The sequence below is a fragment of the Tachysurus vachellii genome, chromosome 6 (assembly GCF_030014155.1).
Source record: "Tachysurus vachellii isolate PV-2020 chromosome 6, HZAU_Pvac_v1, whole genome shotgun sequence".
Classification (NCBI taxonomy): domain Eukaryota; kingdom Metazoa; phylum Chordata; class Actinopteri; order Siluriformes; family Bagridae; genus Tachysurus; species Tachysurus vachellii.
In genome coordinates this window covers 21,938,301-21,965,148 of record NC_083465.1, presented here as the reverse complement: position 1 = coordinate 21,965,148, position 26,848 = coordinate 21,938,301, and the positions used below count along the sequence as shown (strand labels likewise).

At 38.3% G+C, this 26,848-nt stretch overlaps 1 protein-coding gene across 1 annotated transcript in view; it reads right to left on the bottom strand.

Annotated features, from left to right (window-relative positions):
- Positions 1-592: 592 nt before the first annotated feature.
- Positions 593-26,848, bottom strand: part of pgbd5 (piggyBac transposable element derived 5) — a 27,006-nt gene continuing 750 nt past the window's right edge. The window contains exons 2-7 of the mRNA XM_060872906.1: positions 14,709-15,139; positions 10,376-10,510; positions 8,763-8,943; positions 7,620-7,817; positions 2,891-2,996; positions 593-1,850 (exon numbers count right to left, since the gene is read on the bottom strand). Coding sequence (XP_060728889.1) covers positions 1,655-1,850; positions 2,891-2,996; positions 7,620-7,817; positions 8,763-8,943; positions 10,376-10,510; positions 14,709-15,139 — 1,247 coding nt within the window. The 3' untranslated portion in view covers positions 593-1,654. The remainder of the gene's footprint in view (positions 1,851-2,890; positions 2,997-7,619; positions 7,818-8,762; positions 8,944-10,375; positions 10,511-14,708; positions 15,140-26,848) is intronic.

Below are 26,848 nucleotides of genomic sequence, written 5' to 3'. Positions count from 1 at the left end.
AATCTAGGAAGCATCTCATTTACCATCTTCAGAATCTGTCCTCTAATATCCCAGCTCAGTCTAACATCACAACTACACCAACCATAACATGGTACACACATTAAAATCTATTTTAATCTCTCTTCTATTCATTTACACTTTCTTGCTCCTGCATTAAAATTTCTCAGAGCATAAAGAGTAATGGATGATGATGTGCATGATGCTAATGTAATGAAGAGCACACACTTCTTATCCTCAGGCCTCCGAAAATCTACATTAACTCATATTCCTCTTGGTGGATGTGACAAATTTGGTTACACATTTATTTGGAGTCATCATGTCATTTTGGTCTGTTATACATTTGCCTTGGAATTCCTTGAAAGTGCAAAAATCGAAAGGGAAAGTGCATGTTTTTTTTATATACTCCCCTGTGACCATATTTTTAAATCAGCCTGAAACAGGAACAACCCTTCAGTATAATAAATAAGAGGTACAGTTAAATGCAAGAGTTTTTATACCCCTCTGGTTTCTGGGTATGTTCAAAAAAATAAATAAATAAATAAATATATATATATATATATATATATATATATATATATATATATATATATATATATATATATATATATATTCAGAGGTGCCATAATTATTGACAAGAAAATCCCAGCAGGCAGAGAGAGAAAGAGATAAGATGTTTTGTTTTTTCCCCCCAAGCGATAAGCACTTCCTCCATCTCTCACTGATCAGAGAGATCACAATTTTTCCCATGGACAGAAAAAAAAGGAAAAAACAAATAAACGCTTTGGCTTAACTCTAAATGTTGGCAGCTCTACACATTTAAGTTGTATAGAAAATATAAGTTAAATATAAACAGACTACAGTTTTAAAATAAGTTTTGACCTTCACGACACAACATGACCGTCTCAGTCTTCAGACCTGATTTAAATAAAAGCTGTGACAATATTTTAACAGATATATTCAAAGAATAAACAAAGTCTAGTCAAATTACTCCAGCAGACAGAAGAGAGATATTTCAGAAAGAATCTGGGGAGTAAAATATTAAAATCAGGGCTACATCTGATCATATAAATCATCTTCCTTGTGTTATAGGAAGGGTATACAAATCCCATGAGGGTATACAAACTTTTGCACTCAACTGTAACAGCAAAGTGAAGCTAAATTAATGACGATATTTTGGAAGACATTGCCGCTTCCATTTCAACGAATGTAAATGTCACTTCATTTTTGATTTCCGCTTAGGAACATTCATCGCTGTGTGTACTTTTTTTAATATATATGTCATTGCTGTAAGTTGTCCTCGAGACCTACAGGAGCAAATCCACAAAACAGTGTATCACAGGGTTCAGACTACACAAACACCGTCATAAAAATCATTACACATTTACATGGTGGTACACTCACATTCATCATGCAGCAGAAAGACACACAGACAGTGGGATGATTATATACATGGGCCTGTGGTGGACAGGAGGAGGGAGGTGTATTGTGGGGACTGTGGAGTGTGAGGATTTTAAATACACTTGGCACGGCTTTGATTTGTCGCAGATAGGAGGAGTGGAAACGTCATTATCGTAAGCCTATCAGCCACAGAGTAGCTGTCACTGTCTATGGATGATTGGCCGTGTATGTGTGTGTTAGACAGTATGCGGTCACTTCACTCTGTAGGTGAGCAGTCATCCAAGTCCAGCAGCTCCTTCACGAGCCTCTCACCGAACTGAACACGGCTGTAACGTTTAACGTGATAGGCGTCAGACATCTTGTAGAGGATGTATGCGTTGTTGATGGCGATACTGATGGTGAGCCAGAAGACCTGCTGCCACGTCTTGTTGGGTTTGTGGAAAATGAAGTACCTGCGTAAATCATTCAATACACTCCTCATTAGAGTTGGTCTTTCCCATAGCTGTTACATACTGTATATATCTGGGATATTTTTACATACATATCTCTATTATTTTCTATCTATTTTTATCTCTATTTTTAAGGAATACAGTGTGATGAATGCAGAAGAAATGGAATTGAATTTTGCTGAATAATCTTTTTAATACCAACATGCTACTGAATTTTCAGTTCTGATTGGTCAGGAAGTATGGATTAAAAATTTAATTTATAAATCGATTGCCTCATTAAGTTCATTCATTCATTCATCTTCTACCGCTTATCCGAACTACCTCGGGTCACGGGGAGCCTGTGCCTATCTCAGGCGTCATCGGGCATCAAGGCAGGATACACCCTGGACGGAGTGCCAACCCATCGCAGGGCACACACACACACACTCTCATTCACTCACACAATCACACACTAGGGACAATTTTCCAGAGATGCCAATCAACCTACCATGCATGTCTTTGGACCAGGGGAGGAAACCGGAGTACCCGGAGGAAACCCCCGAGGCACGGGGAGAACATGCAAACTCCACACACACAAGGTGGAGGCAGGAATCGAACCCCGACCCTGGAGGTGTGAGGCGAACGTGCTAACCACTAAGCCACTGTGCCCCCTCCTCATTAGTTTTGGATATTGATCTCAAGTTCAAACTTTCTCAAAAATTAAGCTGGACATAATTGTTTGTCTTGATTACTTGTGAGTTAAAACAATGGATACCTTCAAATTGAGTTTACTCACATTTTTAAAGCACTAGGTGAACCATTACTTCAAAATTTAACCATGTTACAATGTAATACAGGCTTTTATTGAAAATAACACACTGATCATTACAAACGTCTAATAGTTTCTATAGCTTCCCCTTAAGCAGGGTCTCATCAGGAAGAGCCACAACATGATGTAATTGCTGATCTGGTGTAATATGTTGATTTAGCAAATACATATTTTGTGAGGATTTTTCACAATATATAGAGCACAACTAATTTACATACTGTATGACGTAACTCACTTGCTGTACTTGTCATCGTATTTGCAGATGTAGCTCAGGTGTGCGGCAAAAGCTTCCACAGCCAGAGGACACTGGATTTCTCCACTTTTCCTCTTAATGATCACACCTAAAAACCAGAGCACAAGTGTCAGGAAGACCTAGATACATCAGCCGTATGTCTGAAACCTGTACACACCCGCTGTGTTATAACCTGACTGCTGTGCTAAAAATATATAATACTATACAAATGTAAGGAGCTACATTATTAAAATACAATTTTATAGTGCTAAAAAAAAGTCAATAATGAAATAGATACCAAAATATCTGAATATAGAGAATTTAGAGCTTTCTAATCAGGTCATTCAACTATGTACCACTATGGGTAGTGTTTAAACCAGTGGTTCTTAACCCAGTCCTCGGACCTGCAGATCATCCACATTGGTGCTCTGGCTGATCCCTTAGAGAAAAAATACAGATGGTCTAGGTATACTCAGGGGATGTGCTAGCCTAGTGGTTAAGGTGTTTAAGGAGTTTGCATCCCAGGTCCACCACCTGCTGCACCCTTGAACCCTTGAACCCTCAACTGCTCAGTTGTATAAAATATAATTTACTCTGTAGAAGAGCATCTTCCAAAAAATGCTGTACTCAGGATTTAATGATGAGAAATTGTTTACCTGAATTGGTGACTTTTATTTTTTGCCTGTTATTTGTCAGCTTATCAAATAACACTTGATCCAGCGCATCATTAATTCAGATTATTTTATATTTTTTACATCATGCAAGACCAGTTATGCTGTGCATGTGATGTAAAACAAAAGAAAAAGAAAGCCAGTGTGATAGTTTGTTCAGTGTTCTCTCCTGTAAAGAAAATGTGGCTGTGGATTAAAGGATAAGCTGACCGAGCATTCGTAACAAATTTATTCGTAAGCACATTTGGTGCTCGAGATCCTCACAGGGTGTTTGCTTGTTTCTTAGTTTTTATTGACTTTAAAGGGACGGCATTATTCGTTATTTAATTTTGTCATTTCTGTGTGTGTAAGATTGGCCAATAATGGTATTCATCTTATTTTGTAGAAACATGAATTTAAGCATAATGTATTGGGTGGCTTCAAATTGTCTGATGGTGGCATTGGACTTAATTCTGCTCCTCACGTGAGCTGATACAGTACCTCACACATGAAATACACATAGCTGAGACGTGCCTTTGATTTAGGCAAACTCTGCCCAACGTGTATAACTCTCATGTAAATGAAATGAAAGTCTCCAGAGTTACACCTGATGTCTGAATCCAGATGTCTGTGATTTCAGTATTAATCCCTCACCACACTGCTTATTCATGCCCTGTATAGAGCTCCTGCTTCTCCAGTCTGGGATCAGTGAAGATGTTAACGTATTACTTACAGTAACATGGAGATGCAGATAAAGTCAGATATTAGTTATTTTAGTTATTTAGCTACAACCGACAATTAAAACAACATTCACACGGCCCCTTGTGCAGAGAAAGGACCTGATATGTTATTGTGTTTGTGTAATTAAAAGCCTTGTTTGCAGATCATCAGAATGGAATCACGGTTTATTAAACACTATGTCATGCCTAAATGACTGCAGCTAAATGGCACTGGATGTAAACCACTTATCATTCCATGCTCTGGGTGAAACATGAGCTCATTTCTGTTACATTACAGAGCTTTCTTTATAATTACACTGAAATATTGCCAGGTCACATAAACAGTGTGGAAATACAGTGCGGCTATAATAAGATCGGGAGTTGGATTTATTCTCTCGGTTGTCTTGCAGTGTAATGAGGAATAACGGGGAGGTGTGTGTCCTTTGAAGCATCAGGACCCACAGTGCTGTAGATTGGTAGGAGGACCATTTCCTGTGACACACCTCTTGTTCTTAGTTTACTAGAACATCACAACATAAAAAACCCACCATATGATTTGCTGAAGATTTCCCAAAGACTTTTCTACTGTAAATTATTTATAATCACGCTATCTGGTGTCAGATGGCATCCCTTTGGAGTCTGAATCTTTTTATAATTTTGAATCTAAAGCCGCATCTGAATTTCGGTAACAATGTAATGTGACAATGCGTATAGAAATAAAATAGAATTTAATTCATGCGGCAATTCTGAGCATTAACTAATCTGTGATCTCAGTATTATAAAGACCAGTCCTTATGATAATGATGACCAAAATCTTTATTAAAATATCTTCACAATCTGTTGGGCAGCAGAACGGCTTCCATCATCCGCACAAATGCATGAGCTCAGTCTCTACACTCACATGAACTGCCGTGAGGTTAAACGTCCATATGATAATACGGTCATATTTAGTTTGGGGGCTTTTTGTAAGTAGGTTAGTGAATGGATTAGTTGATTAGTTATTGCAGTAGAAATACAGATATTGCTCATTGTATAGGATTTAAAAATCCTATCCACTGGATGCTTGTTTTCACCTTTGATTTGTATTAGGGTTGAAGGATCTATAAAAACCATCACGTCTTTCCAACGCCTGGGAGCTTTCATCTCTGAGCTGCACTGTCACTTAGTACACTAACAACCATCTCTGCCTGAAGCAATCTGGAGTTCTTCCCTGGTTGCTATGTCATTAATACTTTCCCCCTGTGGCTTTGTGTTCAAAAATAACCCAAAAAAGATGCTTCCATCATTACAGCTAGTTGTAGGCCGAGCCCAGGATCCAGGTGAACGAGGTTAGTGTAAGAATAACTGAAATTCTGCCAATGCTTAGCTCCTATTAATCGGGAAACAAGAAAAGCATTACTACTTCCTGCCAATCAGGCAGATGTGTAGATGCATGGAACTCAGCATGTGGGGGGGGAAAAAGCCCTGCGGTTTTAATACAAGTCTGTCACCAGCAAATTCACATCAGCATCGCACGTCAAACTGCTGTCAGAATTCATCAAGGCATCGAATCAAAGTCTGGCAGAAAACATAATGTGATGAAGCTTTGTGTGTCATAATCCATCAGCGTCTACGGTGTTTGTTCAATGCACCGGCACACAACCCGACACACAAAATGCTTCCTCAAACTAGCAAACGTTTGCAGTTTTGGTGGTTAGACGGATATTCAGAGCACTGCTCTGTTTTTTCAACTGACATTACATTTTTCAATCCAATACTTATTAATTCCGGTAGACATGCGGTACTTTTATGGACTAATTCTATTCTTTGTGCTATATACACTCACTCTATGACCACATTATTAGGAACACCTGCACATACATGCAGTTAACCAATCAGCCAATCATGTGGCAGCAGCACAAAGCAAAAACACATGCAGGTACAGGTGACGAGCTTTACGGGTCAAGAGGATCACATTAAACATCAGAAAATGAAGAAAAACCTGTGATCTCTGTGACCTTATCTTTTAACCGTGGCATGGTTGTTGGTGCCATTTAGGCTGGGTTTGTGAATTTCAGAAATTGATTGATCTCCTGAGATTTTCACACAAAACAGTAAAATAGTATATAAAAGAAACATCCTGTGCTCATGCAGAAGGTCTGCAGGCTGAGACACCTTGATAAGAGCGATCAGAAGAAATTGAAAAGGTTGGTTTGACCTACCAGAAAGGATATAGCAACTCACATAATCAATATCTCAACCGTGCTGAGCAGACACACCTACTGCCATGTTTTCTAGGCATTGGGAGAAAATAGCAATAATGGAGGAAAGAGAGAAAACAGCACATAATAATGTATTTTATGTAGCACGTAATACCCTTATCTAAGGAACAAGCCAAGGACAATGGAGCTGTGAGAGTCATGAGTGCTAATGACTCATCCCCATTCCACCCATTATTCAAACAAACCTCATCAGCTACATTAAACTAATATTAACTCTTTCTTTAACTTCGGATGCAGTGTATTTAATCTGATAATCTAATCTACTACTATCAGCAGTCACTAAAAGCACCTTCCTTTTAAAAAAATTAGACGCTCTTGTAGTCTTGAAAGCCAGACTTTTAGAATTAATTATCTGGTCAGTTAAATCAATAACTGTGGCCAGGAAATACCTATTTTCCCAGAAAGAGGAAATGTGACTAACATGATATATGACCAACCACACACACTTTCCTGCAGCCCATAAGCAAATTGTGAACTGCTCCGGTTTAATCCAGTTTCTATAGTTTATAGCCCTCTAATAAGCTCATTGTGCAGGGTTTTTGTTTTTCAGGTTCTTGTGGATAGAAGAGTGTACAATTGATATAAGAGTTGTGTGGGTTGTGGGTGGGGTGTAGACTAATTGGATATTGTGGATATAAGTTGCACAAATATAATGTATAATGTTTACAAAGAAAGCTGCGCAAAAGAGAGTTGAACTCCTTCATCCACACAATACGTTTTCCTATAGAACATTTAATGAGATGTTATCTGAGATGTTTCTTGCTTAATTTCCCAATGATTCCTAATCATTTTGTGGAACCTCACTACCAGTCAAGTATCAGACAACTGGCATGTATATACATATGTAGATATGTTAGCATGAAATCTCATCTATGAGCATGAATTTCAGGCCTGTCTGATGTCAATGTCAGTGCCATTTAGTTGCCAATTACAAAGACAAAATCCAGCCCAGGAATTTAAGGCTGAAAAATCTTGCTCAAAACCCCAGGTGTGATTCTCAGGTTTTATGGTGGTGATGAGAAACATCTCATCACCAGCATAAAAACTTTGAGCCTCATGAGTTCCCTACATACTCTGGCTGTCTCAGGGCCACTATTTGTACCTCGTTTGATGGGTGAGTAGGCATTGGAGAGAAATCGGAAGTTGCCCTTGTTGTACCAGCTGATGAGGGACATATTGCCCTTCATCTTGATGTGGGACTGGCCGCGCTGCTGAGGGCCCTCAGGGTTACGCAGCATGGACGCAGGCAGACCGGTGCAGTCGCTCTTCCTGGTGCTTAGCAGCCCACAGCAGTAGATATCTAAACAAACCACAATGGTCATTGTCTCAAAGCAGCTTTACAGAATATAAGAAATATTTCTAAAAAGTACAAAAAGGTTAACGTTATACAAAGATTTTTTACAAAGATTCATGATTAATATTATACTTGCAGGATAAAAGATGAAGGATATTGAGCAACAGTGAGTAGTTTTAGGGTTTAAAAAAGAACATTTACAGAAAAAAGTTCAATGCAAAAACATGGCAACAGATGCATTGATAAAACTACAGGACATGTTTACAGGTGCCGTTTAGCATCCTGTCACTAACACTGAATCACGGAGAATACTAAAATGTCTGATACTTATAATCCACCTATTTTTTGTACCATTTATCCTACACAGGAACAAGGGTGCCTACCCATCACAGGGCAGAATCACACACCCGCTCACACACTATGGACAGTTTAGAGATGCCAATCAGCCTACAACATCTGTCTTTGTACTAGGAGATATAACTAAGTCCAGTTGAGATCTGACTGTTAAGATCAATTCAGAAACATGGTATTATCCGTGTTAACTGGATCTATCCTGCCCTTTAGATTCTTCAGTAAAACTTCCTTTTCAGCAGGTTTGACAATATGTTTTGATTAGCAGCCCTTTAAACCGAATATGTGCATGATAAAACATACTTCCACTGAAAATTCAAGATGAAAATGTCACCACTCTCTATTAATACAGTTTCAGAATGTCAGCACTAATTGAACACTCTAAGAGTTGAGAAATCTCCTTATCGAGCTGCCCGGATGATGATGAGATTAGAACAGAAATTGCTGACAACTTGAGATTCAACGACGATTGTGTTACTAGTGTGAACACTTCCCATTATGCAGCTATTCTAATAAGCACATTATAAGAAACAATTAGAAGCAGAAGCAATAAAGAAATAAAAAGCGTGTGACTATGTTGATGAGAGTTGCAATGCTCACCCTGATTCTCAAACTCCTGGTACAGGCTGAGACTGGTGATGCTGGGGCCGGTGAAAATGATGGCGTTACGTCCAGACAGGTTCTGACAGAGCTGCCTGGCCACCAAACTGTGGAGCTGTGGTTTGTTTTTCAGTGTGTCGAGTCCATCTGGACCGGGACCCTCCTTCAGATGTACATAAATCTGTACAGAGCAACCATTATATACAGTCACTCTCAGAACTAACTTTACTGTTGGAATATTAATCAACGTTCCACAAGGTTTCTGTATTCAAAGGCAAAAATGCTTTCATATCGAAAATGATTAATATCTTATGTTGTACGTAAAGGTTGTAGCGCCAAATTGCAGGAGTGTAAGAAGAATAAAACAGTATGGAACATGCTGCTATGGGAAAATAATCCACTTTGAGTTCGAACAGTCAGGTCACATCACACTACACCGCCATTAATTCTTTTTCTATAACAACACGTTCAAAATATAATTAGTTAAATTAAACTAAACATTAAAAATATACTTGTTGCATATCAACAACATCAAAAGTAAGGATCCTATCTGTTTATTAGGTGCTCACGCATTGAAGAAAAAAGATCAGGTGTAAACCGCTGCACTTTATTCAGTCATACTGTTCTACTAAAGATCTGCATTTATATATTCAGTTTTATATTTTTCTGTCCTTTTCTATCTGTACAGTAAATTCTATTTTTATTTAAATTTATTTAATTCTTAGTATAGGGGGGCACGGTGGCTTAGTGGTTAGCATGTTCGCCTCACACCTCCAGGGTCGGGGTTCGATTCCCGCCTCCACCTTGTGTGTGTGGAGTTTGCATGTTCTCCCCGTGCCTCGGGGGTTTCCTCCGGGTACTCCGGTTTCCTCCCCCAGTCCAAAGACATGCATGGTAGGTTGATTGGCATCTCTGGAAAATTGTCCCTAGTGTGTGATTGCTTGAGTGAATGAATGAGTGTGTGTGTGTGTGTGTTTGTGCCCTGCGATGGGTTGGCACTCCGTCCAGGGTGTATCCTGCCTTGATGCCCGATGACGCCTGAGATAGGCACAGGCTCCCCGTGACCCGAGGTAGTTCGGATAAGCGGTAGAAGATGAATGAATGAATGAATGAATAATTCTTAGTATCTTTGAAAACATTTTTAATCTTTTATTCTTATTGGTTTTATTTTTTATTAGACAGGCAATAAAGTATTTCACAATATTTTGATCGGAGGATTTGCATTTAAACCCCAGCACCACTTCCCAGCACTGTTTCCGACATATGTGAATGTAATGTATATGTGACAAATAAGAGGTTTCTTCTTCTTCTTCTTCTTCTTTTTCTTGTTATTCTTCAGTAAAGGAAAAACCTATCTGAATTCATGTTACCTTCTTTCTCTTTATGTTTTTTGTTGTAGTTTTCCTTTGTAGATTTTGATTCAACACACTGATACAGGCTGAGTGAAATGGTTAATTTGCAGTGCAGATAACAGTAATAAATGAATATATGCAGCAGTGTCTTTACATCATGAGTGCAATTCATATGATTTATTACATATAGTCTGTTCTTGTAGTGTGCATGTAATTAGTAAAACAATACATTACAGCTATAAGAGATTGAATCTGACTAACCTGACAGATAAATCCAGTGGAGCTGCACTGTCGTACCCACAGGCTGAACTTCCTCTTCTTCCTCTTGCGTAGCTCCCTCTCTGTGCATGTGGTGATGAACACAGGGTCCTCATCAATCAGGGGTTCATGCAGAACCTAAGGTACAGCACATGGTCACGCTGAGAGCTGAAAGCTGAACTTTACTGAATTTATTTTCAACTGGTTGATGGGCACAATCATCATCAGTGTGCAGTTTTGGTGCAATTTCTGTCCTTAACTGAAACTAAGCAGTAGGTTAGTGTTTTATTAAACTACAGAGTGAATCAGTAGGAGTCACAAGTGCATGTGTGCTGACTCACTGATTCCCCTTTGTGTCTGAGCAGCTGTTCATATATAGTAGATGAGATGATGAGCTGGCTTTGTGCCCTGCCTTGGAAGTCTTCAAGGACAAGCTGGCACAGCCTGCGCTGCCAAGGCAATATTGCCATAGAAGTGAAAAAAATGCCAGTGAGCAGATGGTGGTTCATTTACTCATGACAGATGAGTGTTTGAGGTTGTGTCTCTCGACTGCGTGACACCAGGGACCTTGGTGACACCAGTGGAGGATAATATAAAACTAAGACAGGCAGTTAGCTTGACTCATCTATCTCACAGCTGTTTAACTGGAACATGTAAGTAACGAGTGTGGTGTAAAATCTCAAGACTGAAAAAAAAACCCAGACAAACCCGGGATTGAGAGAAGATGAAATTATCCACACATCTGCTCTTTTAGAACAAATGACTCAGTTCAGCCTCAGATCAGCTCAGACAGAAGTGATTATACAGTGGTTTAATATCATAAACCTCGTGATTCATCGTCTTAATGTAGAGAAACACCATAAAACGCAACTAAGAAGCTGAGAATACAAATTTATCGGTTGCAATAAAATCATCAGCCAATTTGGCATCAAAAAATACAATTCAAATCGTTTTTTTGGATTTATAATTCGAAATAATACTCCCACACATCTTCACTGTAAGCTTAAATACATTATATGGAGAAAACTATGTAGACATCTACCCGTCACACCCATGTGCTTTCTGAACACCCCACTCCAGATTTAGTGTTCCATATGGTGTGTGGCTGTGGGAATTTATATATAATAATATAATAATAATGAGGTCAGGCTCATTATTAATATAATAAGATAAGATAATAGATAATAATGAGGTCAGGCTCTGATGTTCAGGTCAGGCTCAGTTCATATGAATCTGATTTGGCTTGGTTTTAAAAAATCACCATACTGCTTCTAAACATAATAGCACTTTAAACTTGGGGATCGGAAATGTTTTGCACACCACGATGTTAAGTGGTAGAAATGATTCCTGTACACTCTTTATCCATCTTTATCCAGTTTAGTTGTGAACTGTTAAATATTTTTGTTGTGCCAAGATTGGAGAGTGCAGCATGTTTGGATTCATGTGAAGTGCTAAATGAATTGGCCCAACTGGCAGTGATTTATTCACTGTCAGCTCAGTCCATTTGTTAATCGGAAAAAATGAGTTATTGCTCAGCCTTATAGGAACAATTCACTGCAGTGTTTCGTCTTGACCAGAAATGGTTAGAGTAGAGCCAGGACAATGCACAAGATATAAACGGTGCAATGTGTAACACACAACATTACATAAATTCTGCCTCGCCGGTAAAAAGAATCAATCGCCTCGATGATAAAGATGCTGTAAGAAAACACATATCCTATCAGATTCTTATACAGAGGTCAACACAGATAGATGCACAGATGATTTGTTCATTAGTAAAGGACAAAATCTGTATTTTGTGTGTGTTTCATGTCATTTTTGTCAGATTTTAAATCTGTCCACGGATTAAAGAATATCTTCCCATGAGAGCCATAAAGACAGCTGCTGAGTGGACAGGCTTTACAGATATCTAAGCGTGTAGACAAACGAACCTGAAAAAAAAAACACAGGTCTCTTTGCACCCTACTTACAGTATCAGACATGTCATCGACACACTCCTCAATGCGCTTCACTCAACAAACTTGGTGCAGTTCGGTGTAAATAAATAATATAATAGAATAATAATAATATTAATAAAAAATATTGCCAAAAAAAGTCATGAAACCAAAAGTAATGATATAAGTAAATCTGAAAGGAGCTTATGGAGTGTAGAATCCTTCAAAAGAGGATGAAGTTACTAAACTACCTTTAAACAGGTAATGCAACAATTAATGTTACAAACTGGAAAAACATTTGATTCAATATCTTTTGTTTGCTAATTGTGTGCCACCTAGCTATCCAAATTACATCTCTCGATCTAGATCAGTAATAGAGTCAGTATTTTGAATGTTTAGAGCTAACATTGCGATAAACATTGTAGCATGACATTAGCATTGCAGGTCAGTCAGATTCTGAAGCCTATCAGCTTAACCTGTACATGATCTACAAAAGTCCAAACTCAACTAGACTTTCTGAGCCATTGTTGCATGATCAATTTACTAAACTCTTCTGGCACATCTGTATATTGAGTGTTTAACAGTTGTAGTTTTGGAGTATATATTGTTGGAACTAGCCTAGGAACATTTGATGGTAAATTAGCTAGCTAGTTGGTACTGGGAGGCAGGGCTTCATATTTCTCGGTGTGAATTGCAGCTGGGTTCAAGGATTAAACAAATCATAAAGATGTTTTTACCAAAAGATCAGAAGTGTCCTAGAGTAACATATTTACTTCTGCTACTTCATGTACAAATGAAACTCCTGGAAAACAAAAAGGAATGAAAACTGTAGTAATGGAATAAGAAATGTGTCAAACCCTTCACATGTAAAAGTACAATCACCACTTCGGTGCACATTCAAACTTTAGCTCTGACAACTGGGTCATCTTCCCTCCAATGTGCATTGAACCTGTGTGAAAGCTCCTTTCTCTGTAGTCTTTCACTTTCTCTTACACGCTGTGAGAAGCAGGGTTCGTGTTGTGTCTCCATAAAATGACATTTCTGAAAAGATTTCTGACGCTTATTTCTGAAAGGCTGGGCAAGCACCTCACACACCTCCTGAATTGGCCGCTGTGTCCTGTGGTGGCTTAAAGACTAAATATAAATGTACAACTGTAAAAATGTGTTCTTCAGATGATAATGGCTCCAAGCATTAATTAGTGGAAGTGGTACTTTCAGAGATCCTTGGCATGTTTAAATGGGATGGCAGTCTCCACAGACACCACCCACATAATCCATTACAGGGAGCTCAATTATCACCATAAATCATTGTCAGGAACACTCCTTGAGACTCAGTAAAACTAAAAAATGTGACTCTGAGCATGGCCTCTAAACCACAGGGAGAGTCAGATAAGTTAAAAAGGAGAGAGCTTGACAGGTGGCATGCCTGCACTGATTCTAATTACAGCTGGAAGGCCAACATTTCGCCTTAAATTCTCAACCCACTTCCTGCTGGCACAGAACCGCTCAGCCGCCTTGACTGTCCTAGTTTCTGACGATTTTAATACAGCCAAGATTTGGTGGAAATTTGTGGTGTCCCACGGTAATGTCTGAAACTAGCTTATGTCAGTTCAGTGGCTCATTATATACAAAAGTACAGCTGCATGGATCTCATTAGAGGGTTACAAATCTAAAACATTTGAAGCTTGCCATACAGCTAACATATAACTACTTTTTGAGGGGGTTTTTTTTAGATAAAAATCTGTACATTTGTTTGCTGTTTAATTCATTATGCACTGGGAAAATAAATCCCATTACTTAATGTGCGTTATGAACAAACATTCTCTGGAAAAAGAAAAAACAGTACTGTACTAGATCCTCTAATGGAAAAGAAGCACTGTGGTTGGGGAAAAAACAAACCATTAACTCACTTGGAGCAACTCTGGCAAGATATACATTTTTTTCTACTTCTAGCTTTCTAAAGCTTCTTCAGCATACTTCTCTCACAATTTGACTATTTAGTAAAGAATAATAATAATAATAATAATAATAATAATAATAAATAATTTAAATGCAGTTAGAATAGGGCTTTCCTATCAGGCCATAGAACGGAGAACAAAACATTATTTGAACAAAGAAATTCTTTCCCTTAACTAAATCAATTATTTACTGATCATTCATCAGTTGATGTTACCAGATCATATATTAGATAATACACTTTAGGGCAATAGTTTGTCTTTGCTTATAACTACAACCCTTTCATATTTTATTCCTTAATTAATGCTGAAGTTCCTGAATTTTAAGTAATGCATTAAGTCATGTTAGTTAAGTTTTCCCATTTATTGTATAGAGCTGTCATTTTAGCTAAAGCAGCTGGACACTGTGTAGTCAATAAAAGGTGTAATATTAGCATGCTTCTCTACCTGTGTTTGTGAGGGCCGGAAGGCACAGCCGAAGCTCTGCTGCAGTGAATCCAGGAAGGGCTGGATCTTGTAAAGGCCCTGGTTACCACCTTGACTTGAACGGAAGGCCACGATATGGAAGTATTTAAGGATCTTCTCGAAGCGTGCCTGGCTCATTTTGAGTGCTATGCTGCGGTTGCTGAAGAAGCCACTGCTCCAGATGCTCAGGACAGATTCACAGCGGTGAACACTGGTGGAGATCACAAAGCCCAGGAAGGCTTTCATCTCAGCCGGCGTCACATTGGTCCAGCCTTCGTCACTGCCAAAGCGTTCCTGGAACTTCTTAGCATACATGTTGGTCTGAGTCACCATGTTCTGAATAACATTGTCAGGTACGAAGAGCTGGAAGAAATCCATGGCTGTGGCAGTGGCCGGCATTTTCTGTGTGGGACCTGACATTGGAATTGAACACACAATAGTCATTGTATTACAGTATGTCACAAATACAACATAGCACAAGCGTTCATGTGTAACCTTTAACATTATCTAATACTACCTTGTTTGTTTTTTGGTTTTGATTAGAGAGGATTTGAATTTCTTTAAAAGTGGTTTGTAAAACTGAAACCCACATGTTCCATGATGGAAAGGAAAACATCTGCACTATGCAAAGTTTAAATGAAGTACCAACAAAGCAACTGAGGTATTCATAATACTACTGGCTTGTAAAATGTATTATTATAACTTACTGTTTAGGCCAAAATTACATAAAAGTCTAATGAAATAAAAGCTTATGACCTAAAGCTAACATACTGACTGAAGACCACTTTGGGATCATCATCAAGAGCACTAGGATCTGGATGTTCCCATGAATAACGTCATCTGTGTGTTGCAGTGACTCACTTTAAGCCCCTCTGGCAAATCTAAACCCTTCAGTGAATCCATGGCACTGAAGCACTGATGCTGTTCCTTTCCCACACTTTCCTTCCTTAAAGGCCTTTTTCTAGCTAGAAAAAAATGGCAATCCCTCCAAGTGCATGTTTTTATTTCTTTTCATTTTTAATCTGATATTTACCCACCATTATTCTGTGCTTGTTACGGGCTCTTCTAAGATTAATGGTTATGTCGTTGTATAGTACAGGAGATCAACAGCTGCTGCATATGGCAGGACCAGGACATGGTGCCTGGAGTCAAAACTGAACTGACTCTAGAGACTGGAATTAAACTGCCATGTGTAATTCATTCCATAACCTTGGCTGGTAGCACAAAATAAAGCTGATGTCAGTTTAGAGGAACTAGATCTAGACGATATATTATACTATTAGATATATCTTTATCTAGAAGATATATTTCATATTTTATGTCTAGATCTAGTGCTACTTACACTCATGTTTTTTTGTCACTGGTTTAACCCACCATTCCCTCCAGCCTTCCATCATACTGCTCACACATAGGAGCAGGTGCCGGTATCAGAGAAGGGATCTTATATTACTATTTATTAGGAATTCCTTCCCATCTGGACACCACTTTCTTTCAACTATATATACTTTTAAATAATGGTCATAGTTTTTGAAAACACTCACAATGATGCCATAAAAGTTTAAAGAAGAACAGAGCTCCTGTGATCAATGATGCTTGAAATTGCTAAACAGTTTGAATTGAAAACCTAATGGACAAAGATGTTATTTCCCTGACATGCCATTTAGTGGATGTTGGGTTTCTTCTTCATGATGTACATCAGTGTGAGTATGTAAACAATGCCAAATGTCTTGCTGCTACCATAAACCATAGGTACAAACCAGGCCTTAGTCCTTCTATGGCTACAACTACATAGCTTACATCACTCTTAATGTAACCTGTGGATTTCTTTATGTCATGTCAAGTGTCTCAAAGAGGTCTGTGCCCCCACTTGTATAGACACCCTTTAGGTTCTTTTTCACTTGTAATCTAAAACCCACAAAAGCCACATTATAGCCTCTCTTCTTTTTAATGAACAATCTATGACTTTCTTTAATGAACGATTTATGGCTGCATGCTGGTCTGTTTTTGTAGGGATAACAATTTTACATTTTGATGCTGAACAAGATAAACTGTGACTGGTTGCTTTACGTGTCAGTCGGATGCCTTCTTGGGCGGTCCTTGGAAAATTAAACCTGCCATGGAGTCCAGACCTTCTACCATCAATCTGAAGGTCTGGCCACGCAAGACTAACTCTTCCCTATCATACCACAGCTATCATCCAGCTATCATCCTGTCATGTGCTTCCACCAATGAATGAAACCTGCCACTATTTTATTTCTGAACTGCTGCTCATGCTGCATCACACGAGAGAAGAAAGTCTATCCATCCCGTTTGGCATGCATGAGCTCACAGATGCCACAAATGGTTGTGGTGTTTACTGGATTTCAACTCATAATCTTTGGACAACAGGACAATCACTTTCTTCTTGTGCCTCTTGGAAGCTTTAAACTAGAATACTATTTCAGTTAAAAAATGACTGTGTATACTGCCATTAAACCACATTACTTATATTTTAGTCCGATGTTGTAATGAACAACATTTGCTATATTTATCTTCACTACACTACTTACTCCAACTTGCTATACTTGATATGGATTTTTTTTATTTAACAACCAGAATAACATTTTTGAGTTGTTTAGACCTTGGATTGTTTAGAATTGTCTTCACCTTGCACATTACTGGCTTACATTTCTCCAAATGTGTAGATTTTTGTTTGTTCGTTTGTTTGTTTTATTCATAGCTAAATTCCATTTGTATCATTATTCTATTTGTTAGGTTTTTTTATTATATTTTTATTTTTTTTAAAATACCACCTCATGTCATACTGTGTAGAATTTAAATATTTCAATTAAAGTAAGAATCCTTGAAGAGATTAACTAAATGTGCAAAAATAAAAAAAAACAACTTTTATATCATACATACATTTTCAAATACACAAACAGACAAAATATAAATTAGCCAGCAAACAAATCAGATTTCATGGCCACTGTGAATCTAACAGTGAGCCTAACTTGCATAATGGTCTTTATATAATGTATATAGTAAATGAATCCGCCTCCACTGTGGAACAAACAAACAAATTCAACACCTTAGCAGATGATAATAGCAGCCTACTAGACACCTACTAAAAATAGGATCTGGTTTGAGTTGTCATTGTCTACTACTGAAATAAGATCCAGTTCTGCATCTGTTGCTCCATCAATTATGCCCTACACCATAGCCTCAACCATTGAAAGGCTCTTACATGACTACTGTGTGCGCTACTCATCTGCTGTTCCATGTTTGCCCTTAAGCATTATGCATACAATACACACTGTATAAAAGCCTTAACGTAGTAATATATCTACTATTCCACCTGGACTGCGTCTATATATCAGCATGCACAAGCACACATAAAGACCAGAACATAAAGACCAGTGTACCGTTTACAGAGCTTATCTAATTCACTGGATCTTTTATGAACACTAATCAGCATGTTGAGTTGAGCATGAATTGAAACTTTTAAAAATATAGTGAATGTCTGGAGACAGTCAACAATCACATTCACAGGTTTCTTTAAGACGAGTAGAAGTGACAGTTTATCTAATATCCAATAATCCTGCCCTAAGATCCTTATTGTCTTTCAGTTTCACTGTATGTTTACAGTTAAAGGCTTCCAAATGTTTGTTTTTAATGTCACGGAAATAGTCGACCCATAGAGCCTGATGTATTTTTTGTGTTTTACATAGTAAGAATAAGCAAATGATTCGTGCAGTTACAGTTGAGGCCAAAATTATTAGCCCCCCAGGAATTTTGGAACATTTTCCTAAAGATCTTTCCAATTTTTGTAGCATTGATAAAACTTGATATAATCAAACATTCGCCAGTGCTATTTCGTAGCTTTTGGTACATTTTGAAATATAAAATACATTTATAGGCTTGCTTTATAATCAAATATAGTGAAAATGGGGTGGTCAAAAATATTAGCCCCTTGTGAATATTTGCTTTCAAAACACACCCAATTAATCAATCAGCTTTCAAAACACACCAAATTAATCAATCAGTTTTCAAACCACACCTGTGCAGTCAATTGGCTTCCTAACAACACCTGGGCATTCAATCAGCATTAAAGGACTCCAAGGAACAGGGCACTTGAACACATTATTGGGAGAGACTATTTTTACTCACCATGCCAAAGACAAAGGAAATCAGTCTTGAGCTCAGAAAGAAGATAGTGGAGACTCATGATAAGGGGGAAGGCTATACTGCCATTTCCAAGCGTTTCACAGTGTCTAGAACCGCCGTACGTTGCATCATTGCCAAGTACAAGGAGACAAATTCTGTAAGAAACAAACCTGGGCGTGGTCGTAAGCGCAAGATTTCAAGAACCCTGGAGAGGAAAATAGTCAGAGATATCAGCAAGATGCCCCAGACATCTGCCAAGATGATTGTTGCTGACCTGGCCTCTTCTGGAGTTGATGTTTCAAGGAACACAGTTGTGAGGGCTCTTCATCGTGGTGGGCTTCAGGGCCATCGTCCCAGAAGAACCCCTTTACTCAAACAGCGGCACATCACAGCTAGACTGAGGTTTGCCCGTGAACATTTGAAAGGTAAAGATGAGTTTTGGGAGTCTGTGCTTTGGTCTGATGAGACTAAACTGGAACTGTTTGGGCACATGGATGTTGCTTATGTTTGGTGAAGAAAGGGTGAGGCCTTCAACTCTAAGAACACAGTTCCCACTGTTAAACATGGTGGTGGCAGCATCATGCTGTGGGGCTGTTTTGCAGCTTCAGGCACAGGGAGCCTTGTTCGGGTGCATGGCATCATGAAAAAAGAAAATTATGTTGACATTTTGAGGGATAATATGCAGAAATCTGCTCGTAGTCTAGCCTTAGGTCAACGCTGGGTCTTCCAACAAGACAATGACCCAAAGCATACATCGAAATTGGTCCAACAGTTCCTGAAGGATACCAAAACCAAGGTCCTGGAGTGGCCCGCACAGAGCCCAGACCTCAATCCTATTGAGAATTTGTGGTGAGTGCTCAAAGTCAATGTCCATGCTCGGAAGCCATGTAATTTGGACCAGCTGGAGCAATTTGCAATGGAAGAATGGGCTAAAATCCCTCAGGAAACCTGTGCCAACCTAGTAAAGAACTACTCTAAGAGGTTGTTGTCAGTTGTGGCTCAGAAAGGGTTCACTATTGACTATTAATGACCGGGGGCTAATAATTTTGGACATTTCATTTTTGCCCTTTCTTGTTTCAACTCACTATTTCAATTAAATATCCTAATCAAACTTAGTGGAGATTTTGTCTTTGTTATTTTGGAAACAAATACACTATAAAACACTTGTTGTTAATGGTCATTTCCATGGAGAAATCAAGAGTTTTGTCTAATTTCATAAGGGGGCTAATAATTTTGGCCTCAACTGTATATATAGTTGCAGAAAATAAGTGGAGCAGATTAAGGGCTTAGGGCTGTGATCATATTTTATCATAATTCAACATAATCAACTATAATATTATGGAGTAAGGTTTTTCTAAAATGCCTTTAAAATTTGGTGAAATATAAGGCCCATGCATAATGTACAGAAACTTAAATCTCTAGTTATTTAAAACAATAACACTGTTGCACTGTTGTGTAATTTAAGTCAGAATTGTGATAAATAATCATGATGGCAATTTTGTGATCATTTTATTTGATCTATTACGGTGCAGTTTAATGTTAATGATCTATATTATAACTAAAAGAAATGCTCTACACCGTGACAGTTCCAAAAAAAAAATATACAGGTTGAAATTAGACTATATAGAGGTCATATAGAGGTCCAATAAGAGATACGGATGAGTTGTTTCATATTCAATGCTTTCATAATGATGGTGTTTATCCTGTAGTCTAAAGCATCGTTATTGTATTGACATAATGATGTGTACACACTGACATGTGACATTATTATTTACCTTATCCTACTAGCCATCTGATACACTGACAATGCCTTTGTTTATTAAAGCATACAATTTGTTGAATTTCTGATTATTATCTCAGGTTAAACACAAAAGCTTTAAAAGACACCATATAAATTAACCATAAGCGTTTATGAACCAGGACTACAGACTGGAGCTCTCAATTGCTTCCATTACAATGTGTAATATATAATGTATACAAATGTTGATTCTACTCTGTGTCACTCCCTGGCCCTGTGATGATGGTTTCTGAAGCCCTGCTGTAGTTGGCTGTGTTCCTGTAGCTGCACAGAACAACAGTGAGTTAACAGTGAAAGGTCTGGATCATCCAGCATGATGACCTTCTGTGCTTCGAAGTGCTTTGAAGTGCATCAGTGCACTGAGTTTTTCAACATAGCCCTACACATCTAAAAAAAAATAAAAATCTAGATGTATTATACAAATAAATAATATTCGCTGTATAGTCAGTGACAATAACACGATCTAACGAGTGAACACTGAGAGCAGTGTGATGAGATAAAAATCATGTTAAAGTGCCAAGGGCACTGACAGCATGGTACTATATGGTCAAGGCATGGTGCCACTTGTCCACTGGAAGCAAAGCCCCTAAAAAAAAATCAGCAGATGGCCAATTTTCCATTCACGATAACTAACAGAGGTCTGGGTTCAGTGCAATGGAAGGGTACACCATTTATCTACAGCCACACCTGCAGGGTCAGTGTGTGATCAAACACATGAGCAGGGCAGAGGAATAGATCAGTCCAGGTGGAATAAATCAGCATCAGGTTTATGTGCTTCATCTTCACAAACAAGATATCTGGGCCAGGAGGTCTGTAGGGTTCAAAACCATATCATGAAATCAGGCCCGGCTATTTAACCTCTACAGCACAAAATACTTGGCTAAAAGTCTTATCTCAATAACAAGAGAAATAAATTAATACAGCATGTATACATAATTTAAAGCTGCTCTCCCATCCATGCTCTCATTTTTTAAATTTTTTAGTGCTGTCTGACAAAGATGGTATACTGACAGAGGTGCGATATATACACAGCATAGCCGAAGGTTTCTGGAAAACTGACCATCACAGACATATCTGGCTCTTTCCAAACTGTTGCCACACAATTGTATAGCATGTCTTTGTATGCCGTAGTATTTAGATTTCCATTCAATGGAACTAAACTGTCTAAATCTGTTCCAGCATAACAGTGCTTCTGTGCACAAAGCGAGCTCCTTTAAGACATGGTGTGTTAAGGTTCGAGTGGAAGTACTTGAGTATCCTGCACAGAGACTCTGACTCAACCACAATAAACACATCTGGGATGAACTAGGACACCGACTGCACCCCAGTCCTCCTCACCCAACATACAGTAAGTGCCTGACCTCAATAATGCTCTAGTGGCACAATAAGCAAATCCAAAATCTGCTGGAAAGCATTCTCAGAAGAGTAAAGGGGTAATAAAATCTGAAATGGGTTTTTGGGGATGCTTCATAAATCCCTCCAGTGAGAATTGTTTTTTTATCACCTGGGAGAGAAATGTCTATCCTACAAAACACACAACTGACTGAACAGAAATAGCTCAACATTTCTACTTTACTTTTATTTTAGCTGTTTCTCACAAATGTAATTTTTTTCTCAATACAAGCACAAAACAGTTTATTTGCACTATTTAGATATAGATCTAAATATGAATACTTAGTATAGTAATAAAAGTCATATAGACTCTTGAAATCTAGAAAGATGTGCATGCTTATTTTTTGTAGCTAGCCATATTTGTTAACGTGCTATAATATCAGGTTAATTATTATATCATAATATCATGTAAATGAAACCATGCCCTAATAAGCAAGAAAATGTCTGACTAACATCTATATTAGGTAATGAAAAGTGAGTGTTTGCAAGCTAGCCAATGATTGTTGCTAAGTAGATATGTAAACCAGAATAAAATCCTTACCAAAGTGTGTGTTATTAACATGTGCGCACCTAGATATAAGACATACTCAAGCCAATATAACAGATTATAGAATAATTTCAATACTACGGGCCACGGACTGCAAGATGTTTAGAAACGATTAAGTCTCCCCATGATTTTGTGATTTTACGAGGCAGAAATTGATGTAATATTCAGAGGAGCTTGTAATTTTTCTAAATTATAGTGGCGCTTCTGCAGACTTGGGCCAAGATTCGCTGTGACTTCATCATAATGTGCATTCAGATAAAGCCCTCTTCAATTCATGAGCATTAAACATGAGTACAGCTGCAATAGAAAGGAATTAAATGTGAGTCTGTGCTTACATTCAAGGCAATTCAAGTAGCAAAGAAGCACACAATTCCATTGCAAATTAAACAAAAAAAAGCTGCAAAAAATTAAGCACTTTTGGCCACAACGATCTCAATAAACTCTTAGATGAACTGGATAAATAGTGCTACACGTGACAGTAATTATTGCAACTTCCCCTTAAAGTGTCATTTTACACTAAACTGCAGATAATATAAACTCAGAGTAAAAAAAGAAATTCTTACAATATGCTACAGATAAAAGTAAGTGAAACTGATCATGCAGACACATTAGCATGTAAAGAGTTAACTGACATTGATTTATGTGCACTGTTACACAGTCAGAGTTACAAGTTCAATAGTTATTAAGCAAACACGTCCATAAATTAACCAGGCCATTTTCTGATGCTAGCCCGACTAATATTCACACTCATCTCATCATCATGATGCCAGTGCCTTTAATAGCACCAGGCCGAAGCTAAGTGGTTGCTCTTTCATCTGCTGTGTTCTAGGGTGGTATTAAAGTGTTTCCATTCATTAGCTCTGCTCTCTCTTTGTGTCTCATCCTCATCTGTCTTTCACATTGACCGACGCATAGACAATTAGAGACGTCTTTACTTCCATAGAAAAACATCTTTAATACGGAAAGATGAAAGGGAAGATTTTGTTTTTTAACCTTTGAGATTAACTAATATTTTTTTGTACTGAAGTCATTTTTTATGGTGAAATAAACAGAATCATCAATAACTCTTGGCAGTGCTGTTGCTTGTTGCTATGTTTAGACTGCTGCCAATTTGCACTAGCAGAAGCAGTTGTAGGCATCCAAGTAGTCCTGTAATGCCCTTGAGGGTATCTTGGTAGGTTTTTTAAGCAGAGTGCAAATGTGGCTCGATTTTTGGTCGGTTTTTAATTAATATCTTTGAAGTAAAGTCTATGTTAAGCCCTCTGATCTACTCACAGTCCAGCTATGGCTACCCAAATGTAAAATATTGAACCTGTTCAATATTTCGAGGGGGAGGCACAGTTAGCTCGACATGCCTGTAACACAGTGTGTTCAGAACTATAAAAGAAGAACATTGTGTTATTTCTCTTTCTCTCTTTCTTTCTCTTAGTCTGGTGTGTGTCATGTTACTCCTGCTGATTCTGATTGACTCTCTGGATGTTCCTCGTCCATCATGATGCGCTTCATTCACTTGGGAATCACTCACTGCTGCTGCTGAGCTTGTGATATTGGTTGTATGGAGTCTGTTTTGTTTTCCCCTGCTCATACTGGTTTCCTCCCACCTCCCTAAAGCACGCCAGAAGGTGGACTGACTAGGCTAAGTTGCTCTTCAGTGTAGTGTGAATAAAAGTGTAAAAGTGTTTTTGCATAGTGTCTTGTGAAAAACTGATACTTCATCCAGGTATATATGGATGAAATGCCCAGTGTTTCCAGTATAGTCTCAGATCCAGGAAGAAGCTGAAGAGGATAAAGCAGTGACTGAAGATGAATGAATGATCTTTATACACATCAGCATTCAATAATGTGGTGAAAAATTCCTGGGCTTTATAAAGGACTGATAACCAGTGACATGCAATCTGGACTGTAGTAAGTCTTGTGTGCGGTGACATTCTTTCATGAGAAATTTAGTGAGATCTTAGATATTCCAGGAGTGATCAGTGGTTTATAAACATGATTTCAGTGTGTGTTGTTTTATTCTGGGCAAATCTTGTAGGAGGGATACTGTAACCCAGGACAATATAACTTCCAACATAGGGTAGGACTGAATAAATCTTGTAGGGTAGCTCAGGCATGAGTCATGCTGGGCAAAAGGTTCTGCCAAATGCAATAAATATAACAGAAAAATTCAATTCTAGCCAGGAAGCGTCACCTAAAATGGCAGAAATGAACAGTATAAACTAGTACTAACAGTACTAACACACGCTCACCATCCACTTTATTAGGAACACCTGTACACCTACACACTGATGTAGTTATCTAATTAGCCAATCATGTGGCAGCAGCACAATGTAAATAATCATGCAGACCCAGCTCAAGAGCTTCAGTTGATGCTCACATATTAGAATGAAGAAAAAGTGTAAAAGTGTAAAAAATAACTGCTGATCTACACACAACAGTCTAGACTTTACAAAGGACTGTGTGAAAAACAAAAACACTGAGTGAGTGACAGTTCTGTGGGTGAAAATCCATTGTTGATAAAAGAGAGCAGAGAAAAATGGGCAGATTTGTTCTGGCTGCCAGGAAGGATATAGCAACTCAAGTAATCACTCTTTACAAGCATGATGAGCAGAAAAGAATCTCAGAATGTCCAACACATCAAATGTTGTAGTGGATGAGCTACAACAGAAAAATAATCCACATTGGTTTCAACTCCTGTTAGCCAAGAAAAGTCAATCATAAATACAGGCTCATCGATACCGGACAGCTGTAGATTAGAAAATAATTTACCTGGTCTTCAGCTGTCCAGTTTGTGTGAGTCTGTGTACATGGCTGACCCTGGTAGAAGCAGATGTGATCTTCTGCTGTTGTAAGCCATCAACTTCAACATTTAATGTGTTGTGTGTTCTGATATACAGCTACATCAACAAGGTGTTCCAGCCTCCAGACCCTGCACTCATGACACACAATCCTCATATTACTCACTTTGTTGTGTGTCTTAAGTGATACAGCAGCCTGCTTTATTACAGAGACAACAGCGATTTGAAGCTTTAAGAATAATGACTCAGAGCGCCAGCCCACTCTATTGCATTTAAACACAGTTCATCTGCATACTCTCCTTCAGTGTCAGTCTAAGCCAGTGATTATTTCAACTTCTTTGAGGTTGACTGCATTTATCTATCTTACACATGATCATATGTTACTGTCATCCTTATGTGACATTACGAAATAATGATGATTCGTAGACATCTGATCATTAAACATGATCATGCCTTTTGTCACAATGTCAAGTCAAGCATTTATTCACTCTTGCCCAGATAGTTTGAAGTAGCAACCAAACCATGCATTTGCATTTTGCACAGGCTCTAAAACCACATGCATTAAACCTCATGGCTTAACTTCCTGTCATGCAAAATGTGTGCAGCCCAAAAATGGGTTATTCTCTATGGGTTATATATCATACTGCATATATTACTGAGACTTTATATTTCTTCTGTGCCATCCTGTGTTATAGCATTTAGAGATGTGTTTAGTGTATTTACTGCTGGACCATGTTCTGCTGTCTGAATTTGGCTGCGTTCCTTTTCCTATTCTATTAATGAACCGTGTCTATTCCCTATCCGATCCTATGGCTCCGATCCTAGATAAGATATACCTTTATTTGTCCCACAATGGGGAAATTTCTCAACCCTAGGGTTAGTCTGTGTGGAGTGTGCATGTTCTTCCTGCTTCTGCGTGGGCTTCCTCCATGTTGTCTTTCCTCCTACAACTCAAAAAACATGCAACCAGATGGACTGGTCTTTGTGTGAATGCGATGGGCTGGGATCCCGTCCAGGGTGTATTCCTGCCTTATAGCCAGTGTTCCCAAGATCCACCATGACCCTGACCAGGAAGAAGCTCTTACTGAAAATATATAAATGAATTCTCATATATAGTTGGATTTTGAAACTCCTAATCACGAGTGCCCAAATCAGAGGGTATCCTGTAAGGTGTGTCTTTTGAACCTTTAATATGTATATTTTCCTTAGGAAGGTATACCATTAAATCTAATTCAGGACATAATTGACCTTCATTGCCATGATTGGCCATTAGGAAACACACAGGTACCTTATTCCTAAACCCTGACAAGGATATACTGTATTCACAGTGATGCTTTTACATTACGTTTGGGAAACGATGATATTTTGACATTGATATTTTTCTTCCATTACTGTTAGCGTCATATAGCCTGAGATACAGAATTTAGACATTATCATGTCGTCCCTA